Source organism: Chrysemys picta, chromosome 10 (assembly GCF_011386835.1).
Source record: "Chrysemys picta bellii isolate R12L10 chromosome 10, ASM1138683v2, whole genome shotgun sequence".
Lineage (NCBI taxonomy): Eukaryota > Metazoa > Chordata > Testudines > Emydidae > Chrysemys > Chrysemys picta.
The window spans coordinates 27,417,007-27,427,995 of record NC_088800.1 but is presented as its reverse complement, the minus strand read 5'-3'; the positions used below and the strand labels follow the sequence as shown (position 1 = coordinate 27,427,995).

Genomic DNA, 10,989 nt, shown 5'->3' with positions numbered 1-10,989 from the left:
GGAGTTAAGATATTGAAAAAACTGCATCTCATTTTTGCCTGTCAAGATAGGGCTCCTGGTAGCGGAGAAAGACTTGAAAATATCAACCCTAAAGGCTCAAGAAACAGAAGGCAAATACAAAGAATCCCCCACTTATTAGTTTAAATTCTCATGATTTCTAAGCCAATCTCATTATTCTGGGAGGGGGCATGACTCATGGTTTTTGAGAACTTGGGGTTGGCGATGCTGGAGTAGCTTTCAGGCCGGTTTCCTTAGGCTAATACAGTTTCTTGAGGAGAATGCGACTCTACCATTGTGGCCTAGCAGCTCCCAAACCTGAGAGGCCCCAGAGATGCCCAGGGAGCCCAGGCCTGGCTGATCAGAGGCTCTGCACAGTGGTTCCTGGGCCTCAGTGGCTGCCCATGACAGAACCCTGGGCGCCAGGCAGAAGCCTTGCACAGAACATACCACAGCCCCCAGCGGTCTTTTCTGACAAGCTCCCGGGGCTGCAGTCGGGGACAACGGGAGTCTCCTCAGCCCTGCCCATGGCCAGCCCCACCTTCACCTCCTCCCCACAGAGCACCCCCTTCTCCCAGCCCCCGGGCGGAGACCAGAACCCCCCAGACACGCCCCCTGGCGCAGGGCGGGCAGGCTGTGCTGTGTCCTCAAGGTAAGCCCCGGGGAACAGGAGGCGGCCGGGCAACGCGCATGCCCGTTTCAGCCAGGGCCTCTGCTGCCGCCATCCGGGTACTGACGGAGGGAGGGAGCAGGCGGCTGAGGGGGTTTCATTGTGCGTGCAGCTGCCGCGCTCACTCGCCCTAAAATGGCCGCCGCTGCCGCCGTCTCCTCTCCCGCCGCTACCGCAGCCCCGTCCGCGGGCCCAGCCCAGATGGAGAGCAAGAAGATCACCGACCTGCGGGTCATCGATCTGAAGTCAGAGCTGAAGCGGCGCAACCTGGACATCACCGGGGTGAAGACCGTGCTCATCTCCCGGCTCAAGCAGGTGAGAGGCCGGCGTAGGCCGCGCGGCCAGGCCAGGCCGGGCCATACTTTACTCTCTGGTTTCGAGAGCCTGCTGGGGCCTTGCCCGGCTCTGAGCTCCGGCCGCGGGCGAACTGCTGCTGTTCACGGCGCTGCCCGCGGAGGGGTCTCTCCGCCCACGAGGACCGCCGCCGCCGCGCACCCCCTGAGGGGCTCGTCTGGCCACGCAGCCCTGGAGCCCGCCGCTTGCGGTTGGGGGTGGAGGCTGGGGGTGGTGCCCGGGCCGCAGGTGCCCTGGGCTGGTGCTATCGGCCTGGTTTGAGCAGAAATCTGCATTTGGACATCGCCACAGCTTGTTTCATCTGCCAGCTCCCTTCCGAGGTAGGGGTAGCGGCTCCTGGGAGCCTCGTACTGCGGGATTGAGCCCAGCACACACAGGCAGGCGCCTCTCCGGCCCTGGGCTCCCCCTGTAAAACAGCCTGGCCCTAGCCCCACTTTTGCCATTGCTCAGAGTTGGCATAGATGGCTGACGCTATTTGCGTTGCTTGATAAGCTCAGTGGTTCTGTTGCCTCGGCACCCTTCTCTGTTGGCTCTGTACGGGGCCTATTTACAGCATAAGGCTGTCTGCTTTCTTCTCCCTTCTGACATCGACTGAGCATCTCAAGGTATGGCTGCCACGAAATTACGTGTGGCGAGTTGCCGGCCTGTGCAAATGCAGGAATATTCTTGTAATGGCATTTTCCTAGGGCTTTGATCTGGCCTAAATGATGTTGTCTTTACATTTAAATTGCCCTGTATAATTACGTTTTGTGTGAGTAGTGTGTTGATCTGTGTTACATTTTGTAAAAATGTTACACTAATCACTTAGGCTGCTGCCCTTACCTAGATTATTTTCCTCTCCTCCTCAAGTCTTAAACATACTATCTAATCTGAATCCTTTAAGCAATATTTTGTATTTAGGAAGAACAAGTAATTAGGCTTTTTTGTATGTAAATTATCAACTTCTAGTTAAATTTCATAAAACATTTTGTCTTATTTAGGCTATTGAAGAAGAAGGAGGAGATCCAGATAATATTGAAATAACTGTTTCAGCTGATACACCTATCAAGAAGCCAACAAAAGGCAAAGGTTAAAACCTGTTAATGCAAATTATACTGTGAAAAATCTATTTACCTAAGGTTTTTAAAAGTTTAATTGTCAAATTAAAAATAAGTCTTCACCTGTTGTGAATACTGAGAAATAGTCCTTGTGGATATCTGCCCAAATTATGAGGACTTGTCCTTGATACAGTTTTGTCCATTTGTTTATAAATGTAGTCAAATAGGGTCTCCCTCCTCTCTCCTGCCCCCCAAAAGAAACAACAACAAAAAAACAAACTTGAGGACTGTCTGTGGTACTGACTACTCTCACATATTTACAGGTATCTGCTGCTTATTGTTTTTTCTGGAAATGCTCAGCCTCTATTTAAGATTGTCATCCAACTTGAGAAAAGAAATAGTGTCATGTGATGGAGGTGACTGTACACCAAAAATAATAGTGGCTAGTCTAAAACTGAATTGCATGTCAATCTTAAACTGAAATATTCTTGCATAACAAATTTTTTAATAAGTCTTATCTGTACTGCGTGGGATAAATGCAAAAAGAAACAACATAGACTGGTGACTTGGTTTTGCTTCTAATAGTCAGTTTCACTTTCTCATGTGAAATTACTGCATTGTTAAGGAGGAAACAAAATTGTATGGAAGCTTGAAAATTTAGAAACCTTTCTACTGATCTTGTTACATAGGGCTGTGTATTTAGCAAAAAGTAAACAACCTGAGTTGTTACTCCTGCTGCTACCATCAGTCTTTACGTCCTTCCTTCTTCAGCCCTCTAAATCATGAATGATACAGGCAAGTTGCATCTTAGGCGCATTTAACATGCGCGAATTCAGCTTTGCGCGGTCGGCAAAAACGGGGGGGGGGGGGTAAAGAAAAACAACAATATAAAAACTGCATTTGAAGTGTGGGCGATTCTGCCTGCCATTGAACTCGATGAGTGTTTCACTATACGCGGTATTCCCTTTACACACTAACCGCGGAACGGAACCCCCGCGTAAGATGAGACTTGCCTGTATACACATCACTATATTGAATTAGCCTCTGACAAGGTCCCTCTTGGATAGTCTAGATCTCCACCCTGTTACTCTGCCTTCTGAGAATATTACTGTGTGGGGCAAGTCTTTGAAAGCTGCTAGTTAAGATGTGGCTTCCAGCTTTTCTATAGAGTTAAATTGTGGGTTTACCTATAGAATATGAATCCTTCCTTTTTTTCAAAAAGATGCCATCTGTCTTAAGACAAGTTCTCACTTTCTCCTCTCACCCACTTTGAAAAAAATTATGGAAATTGATTATAATGGGATACTTACTTGATTCACATTTGTTTCTGTTAACAAAGATCCTTTGATAGAACCTGAATATAATTCACACTTCATATTTAAATTTTATAACATTACAAACACAGTGCTAGGCTGACTGCATTGAAGAATTATACTCTTACCATATTCCGATATGTTCATCTTCTAAAGTGAATGTCCTGGAGGAATGTATTCATTTGTCAATATGATCTGTCATATTTTCCCAGTCTTGGCTTTTCAGAACAACCAGATTTTACCTTTTTTGGTTACTTGGTTAGGATTATATGCATTCATTTAACCACATGATGTTGGTCTCCCCTCCTGCTTTTTTCTCTCTTCCACTATAGAGATTTAACTTTTCTGCTAAAATGCTATTACTTTAATCTCTTATAAACCTAACAGTTTCCTCCAGTTAGAAAGACTAGCACTTGAAAAACACATTGGTCAGCTTGTCCCACAAAGTTTTCCCTGGTAAGCAGGGGAATTTAAGCCATTATTTTCTTTGGAATCTGAGCTTCCTTTAAGACTTAAAGTATGTCTACACTACAGGTTATGGCGGCATAATATATGTCATTCAGGCATCTGAATAATCCACCCCCAACCAACATAAATTACAGCGACATGAGAGCCGGTGTGGACAGTGCTATGGATGGCACTCTCCTGTCGGCATAGAGCATCTTCGCCAGACATGCAGCTGCGCCGCTGTATGTGTAGTCAAGCCCTAAGACTCTAGCCATTCTGGTTTCAAAAACAGTCCTCCAATGTGAACAGATACAGTTTTCCCTCCCTGATAGACTTTGCTAACAAACTGCTGTAGTGATCTTTCTGCTGCTCATAGCTTTCTCCAAGCAGCTGTAGGGTGAAGCTAATAAGTATCTAGCAGGCTTTACTGATGCTATTCAGAACTTTATGGTAAGGACAATTTTACTGCTCCCTGATTTTAATACAGCCACTGCTGGGGTGGGGGAAAGCTATGAACAGCAGGGGCTGCCACTGAAGTTGTAAGGGAAGTAGTAGATCCATTAGAAAGAGGCTGGAGGAAGGATAAGATAGAGGAGAGCCTTCTTTGGAACATCTGTGAAAGGGGAGACTAAAGCTTTTTCCATTCAAGTAGCAACTTCAAACTTTTCAGACAGCAAATCAGTTGAGGCTTTCAAAATTTAAAAAAAAGCTAATAGGCATCTATGGTTTCAGGCCAAGATAAAACTGAGTGCTAAATAGAACTTGCTTGAATAACTTCTGTTGTGCCTCTTCACTCCTGGATTTAATAGCTAATTCCTCTTGTGTGCAGGCACTTCTTTATTTAAAAAAAAAAATGCTGCCGCTTTGTGCTAATGCTGGGGAACTTGAGATTGAAACATTTTGTCTATAGCATAAAATAAAACGGGATGAATGAGAAGTAAACATTAAAACAAGTTTTTATACCAAGATGCTAATGCAAGGACACTAGTTTGTTAAACTATGTTTAAGCAAGACCCATTGGTCTCACATGACAAACTTCCTTTCTTGTCTAATTTCAGGCCATAATTCCAGTTTAAAGGCAGTGTGTATTGGTGGAAGTAACATGCCTGTAGTTATCTGACCCTGTTATCACCTGAAAGAATTTGGTTCCTTTACTATCCAACCCCATTGTATCACTAAAAGATGTATATGTATTAGCACATGCTATAGTACTGTTGTCTTATTCCTCCACACTACATAGCCTTCATGTCCCTAAATTATATAGTGTCATCCGAATGTCAGTTTTTCAAAAATAATAATACTTAAAGATGAGGCACATCTCTACCCCCAAAAAAACCCATAGTTTTCCTGCCTATTAATGACATCCACCAACACAGAATTGTGTAATCAAAATTTTATTCCACAACCTTTTGTCTGTCAAACATGCTACTTGTCATCAGTACAAAAACTGTACACAATACTGCTGTGCAGTAAAACCATAATATCTTATCCGAGAGAAAGACATTTGATGTGACTTCCACAGTCATGCCACTTGTTCCATCAAATTTCTTGGTATAAACCCAGCTATCTGTATTCACGTACATTTCCGTGCCACTACTCCCTGGTTACCTATATCTCTGTCTGATAGTTTTCAATAGGCATCTGACTCTCCACAGGAAAACTGATTGCTCATTTGTTTTATACTAGATAATCTTCCACCACCATTTAACTCCGTTTTCTTTGGAACACTCCTGAATACCTCAGTCTATTAGTGTGATCTTAGCTCTGTCCCCCTTTTTTTTGTTATTGGGCACTGTCCTGCAGTATTCACTCACCATGGATGGTGCCTCTTCCAGGGCTGAGGCCTCCCTTTGAGGTCTCTCAACCCATTGTCCTCCTCCTCACTCTGTGGGCCCACTCTTGTTCCAGGAGCTGCATCTTCCTCTTCATGATTTGGCCCTCCAGTCATGTCACTGTATGATTTCCTCTTCTGGGGTATAGAGTCTCACTGGACCTGCTATCCAGACAATGCCACTCTCAGTGGCTGGTAGGAGAACCTGGGCCTGCACACTATTCTGGGTTCCAGCAGAGAGACCCTGTAACATGCAGCCAAGGTCTGGTCAGTCCCCAGTCTTGCTGCTTGCTCTCTATGGACTGCTTCCTACTCCACTTCCCACATTCTTTCTCCTCTACCCTTTTCTCTCCTGAGGGCTTGTCTACACTTAAGCGCTGCAGTGGCGCAGCTGCATCACTGTAGCACTTAGTGAAGAAGCTACCTATGCCAATGGAAGATCTTCTCCCATTGATGTAGAGCTCTACCTCCCTGATGGGGAAGTCCTCCTATCAAAATAACGCTATCTACACCAGGGTTTAGATCTGTATCACCGTCACTGCATAGTTATACCGACATAAAGTTTGGAGTGTAGACCAAGCCATACTAAACTTTTTCCTCTGGACCAGTGTCTTACTCGTTCCGTGGGTTCCCTCCTTCCCTCTCTAATGAACAGAGGAAGGCTGCAAGTTTCCTTACTGCAGCCTTTTCTATTGTCCGTTTCTAGGCTTTATACTAGCCCAGCCTATGCCTGCTCAGCTGAGCTTCATCTTCCAATCAGGGGTTGCTTTGCCAGCCTAACCCTAAGCTCCTCAAGCTCCTATCATGCTAACTGTCCCTGTCTCAGCTTTCTTAACCCTATCAGGGCTGATGTGGGATGAACACCCTGTCTTGAAAGCATCTATATTTATAAGGTCTCTGTGGGCAATACACAGTCTCATCAGTGTTTCTGAAATGTTATGCCACACTGTGAGCTGGCCCACGTATAGACTAATCAAGGCCTCTAGTTCAATTAGCAAGCCCTTAGGGGAGACCAATGGTTCTGAAATGCTTCAAAGAAGGTAAAAATGGCATTAGGTACTCTGTTCTCTGCTCACACAAATGACTTGAGTTAATCTTGAAGTTAGTCTTGAATTTCCTATGACACTATATGGAATATGGGTGACCATTTATTATAATATGGATAGCAATATCACAAAATTGCAATGAATCTTACAAGATATGCCATATAAGGTATCAGTGGAAAAGTTGATTGACTAATATAATTAAGTTTATATGTAGTCAATCATCTTTGTACTGTGAGTTATAAATATGTGGCATATTTTTATATCAAATTTGTGCTGTGTTTTTGGGTGACACCCTGGGACAGATTGGCATCAGAACTATCCAGCCTGCTTAATAACCTATTAAAGGCAATCAGCTATACAATTAACCTATTGAGAGAAGACAGGGACTACACCTGGTACCAGTCAGCAGGACATGTAGGGACATGCCTGTAGACAGGGGACTCCCAAATGCTTTTCCATGCCCATGTGCATAGGTTTGTGTTTTAGGACAAAGGAAGTACAAGCCACGTGGCAAAGGATGTAAAAAGGCAGCTGCATGTTTTCCGTTTTGTCTTCAATCCTGCTTCTTGCCTCTGGAGTAACTTCTCTACAAATTGACACATTACAACAAAGGACATCCAAGCTTTGGATGTGTTCCATAAGGACTCTACAAGCCAGCAAACTCAACAATGCTGCTAAGAACCTGATACATAAGACTTCAGAGTCCATATATCTGATTGCTTTACCGTTTAACAACTTTCTTTTTTTGTTCTTTTCTTTTTATAATAAAACCTTTAGTTTTAGATGCTAAGGGATTGGCTGGCAGCCTAGTATTTTGGGTAAGATCCAAGTATTGATCTGGTAAAGTGGCTGGCCCTTTGGGGATGAGAAGAACACTTTATATAGTGAGCAGAATTATAAATAAGTCCTCACCTTACTGGACCTATGTGCTGATTGGGAGCCAGAGAACTGGAATGCGATAAAGGGGGCTGTGTGATTTTTCTTTTTCAGCTTCTTGATAACCAGTGTGGTGGGTCAGGAGCACCGTTTGTGACTGGTTGGTGAATCTAACTTCAGTGTTAACCACCAGTTTTGGGAGAAGCTGCTCTCCTTTTGCTGCCTGCCCTGTCCTTGGCATTTTGAGCGTTAGCTTTCCTAGGCACCACAGGTCACATTGCCAGCTAAGTCTTTCCCTTGATATTAGTTCTATATTAGTAAATCTTCATGCTGCCGTTCTTCCCAAATTGCTGCTACAATTGTGCTGAGTAGAACAACCCCAGAAGAAGTTAGTTTGAACTCATCACCAGACATAAAGCAAACTGAGGTTACCCTTTTCAGTGTTGAGCTGTTTTTATAAAAAAAGATGACTACTCCAATGCTCGGCACTGGATTCAAAATCATAACTGTGGTCTGCTGTCTCAAATATACCCAGTTATAAGGATAATCACCAAAGCTGTTCATGATGCCCCTAAGCTTATATAGAATGTTTATGCTTAACAGACTCGTCATTTGGCAGATTCCTTTAAGCAGTTTATTCAGTTACAGTTTGCAGGCATCTGGGTATTGCATGGCTGGCTTCACCAGTTAAGTTGTATTCACAGATTTTATAGCATTCCAGTCAATAGCAACCATTGACACTGTTATTCCCTCATGAGACTTGTGAGGAGGCATCCTTACCTGAAGTAAAATAGTAATGAACTACCTTTTTTGAGAAAGGGATTAGCAATATGTACAGATGCAAAGAGTATGTACCTCCAAACTCTAGACATCTCCATTGCTTAACTCCTTCTAAGTATATTACCACAAACCAAAGACTTATTTTTCTAATAGTTTTTCACGTGCTTTTTGTTAACATTAGCTATTAAATACCTTTTAAACAGATCAAATATATTCACTTTAAGCAATCTACCTGAAACTACAATAAAAAGAGTATTTTCGATATTTGTCTGCAAACTCTATAAACCTATTCTCTGTCAAATTTCAGTATAGTAATTGATCATTTCTGACTTGGCTCAGTTTTTTTCTTAATTTAGAGTATTGACAGTGGCATACTGGAGAAGCTATAATTTTTAAAATGTCTTCAAAATGTACCATATAGATTTGCAAAAATAGGAAAGTGTTAACTTTTATGTCAAGTTAATCTTATTTGGGCAAATAGTGACAATGAAGTCAAGTGAGGGTTGCAGGATCAGGACCATAATAATTAAATACTATTGCAAAGTATTTTTTTGTAAAAGAACAATCTTTTTGGGAAAAGGGCCACCTTTATTGAATGTGGTGCCTACCAAAACTGGTCTGATTGGGTCTGCTAGCTGCTACTGCAGGGTAAATAATAAATACAATAATCACATTTCTCACCTTTTTTCCTTAAACACTAAAGGTTCTAAAACTCTGCATATTTGCGCATCCGATATAATTTGGCCAATACATAACTAGTGCTTGATTTGTTAGCAAAACTTTACCTTTAACACCCACTCACATCATATTTTAGTTAATTAAATATCCTTTTTCTCATAATCCACTAGACCCTTAGACGGTCTGAATCATCATTCGTGTAAAGGGTTGTGAATGAGTAAGACAAGCAGAATAGTTACCTGGATCATGTAAATGAGTTGGGAATTAAATCTGCTTCCTGATAGCATTAAACTGGCAATTAACTGTGTTATGAAGCCTTTGCCCCAGTCCCAGCTAGGGGGAGTGGTAGAGTTCAGGCAGGAAAATACCCATGCTTTAAGCCAATAGAGCTTTTTACAACATCTGGCAGTTTGAATCAATAGCAGTGCTATAAGGGTTATGAAGTATGGTGTCTAAAGTGTAGTGCCTTTCTCCCAAAGTATAACTGATACAGTATTGCATTCCAGACAACTTGTATTGATTGCTTAAGTTCAGGCACCCAGATTTGTGGCAGGCTTTGTTAGCAACACTGGTGTTTCAACAGGTGTGTGTTGGATGACTTGGAAGTAGGAACTTCTTTTCTGTGTGTTGCCACCTTGCTTTGCTTCATAGGCACTACCAGGTGTTCTCTAGCGACAGTAACATATGTGCCTTTTAACCCCAGGTATTGGTCCCTTAGATGATGCTGATCTTGCATAACAATTGTTCTCTCGCTGAAAAATGGGCACACTGTACAACCCTGGCCTTGCTCACCTGTGGATGGACCAGTAGTAATCTAGTTCATTTACATTAGCACCATTGATTATTACTGAACACTTCAGTCTCTGAAGGCCCCTTTTTGTCAAGACATACTGTCAATATTAGAGCCATGTTGCGTTAACATTAGAGAACTATCTGCATCAGCACCTTTAAGTAGTATAGTAATTGCACTGGAATAAGTTGTATTGATACTTTTCTGAAGGGGTAAGGGCATCATAGTTTTGCTTGAAGATGACTGTCTTTTCTCATACTTAGAACACTCTTGTAACATCAAGGAATAAATGTGGGCTTGCTTTTATTGCAATGTCTTAAGGTGGATTGCAAGTATTTGATCATCATGGAGAGAGAGACTTGGAGTAACAGCAAGTGTCCTCCCATCTGGTCTAGGCTATACCAAAAAAGAAAAGAAAAATTTCATTCTGATGCTCCCATTCATTTGGCTTCTGATGAGGACACTTTCAGAAATCCGTCTTTCAAGAAAGATGCCTTTGAGTGCCATAATGTCTGAGGACTTTCATGTTGGGGGGGAAGGGCACCCCTCCCCCCCCAGTGGTTCTAGTTAATTTTTCCTGCACAAGGCAAGCAGATGAATTTTAGAAACACCCTTTGAAGAGTCTAGAGACTGACAGCTATTCAATTAAATAAGCCTTTGCTGGACACCTGTAGCATCAAGAACACTTGCCTCATGAGCATAGTGTATATGTTTATCTGGATACCGGTGCAGGAGAAGTTCAAGGATCCAAGGTAGAACATGGAGAAGCCCTGTGAAGGCCAACAAAGCATTCAATTAGATGACTGATTTTTTTTGTTTTCTTTTGTTTTAAAGAAGCAAATTGTGAAGCCAAAAGGACAAGTACAAAAGTCACTGTTCAGTAATACTGCTTTTATTTACATTTAATTCATTTATCCTTTGTTTATGTGGACTATAAGATTGTTGGAACGTACCTGAATATAGCTGCTACTGGAACGATACAAATTGCCCAAGTTTATAAAAAAAAAAAAGTACAATTCTAAAACAGTCTAGATTAGACTCATGTTTCCAAGATCTGAGGATTCCATGGAGTGGAATGGATCTTTCTGTTGTGAAGTCACTCATCACATAAGGAAGACTAGCTTCTTAAAACATGCCTTTTGATTATAATTTTTTCGTTGCCATTTGTAC

General features: G+C 42.5%; 1 protein-coding gene across 3 annotated transcripts in view; it reads left to right on the top strand.

Moving 5' to 3' along the window:
- The first annotated feature begins 383 nt into the window (after positions 1–383).
- The window catches only part of SLTM (SAFB like transcription modulator), a 32,113-nt gene continuing 21,507 nt past the window's right edge, over positions 384–10,989 (top strand). For 2 of the 3 annotated variants that reach the window (XM_005309385.4, XM_005309384.4), the window contains exons 1-2: positions 384–982; positions 2,002–2,089. In XM_005309385.4, coding sequence (XP_005309442.2) covers positions 803–982; positions 2,002–2,089 — 268 coding nt within the window. In that variant the 5' untranslated portion in view covers positions 384–802. The remainder of the gene's footprint in view (positions 983–2,001; positions 2,090–10,989) is intronic. The other variant, XM_042853866.2, reaches the window with a different exon arrangement.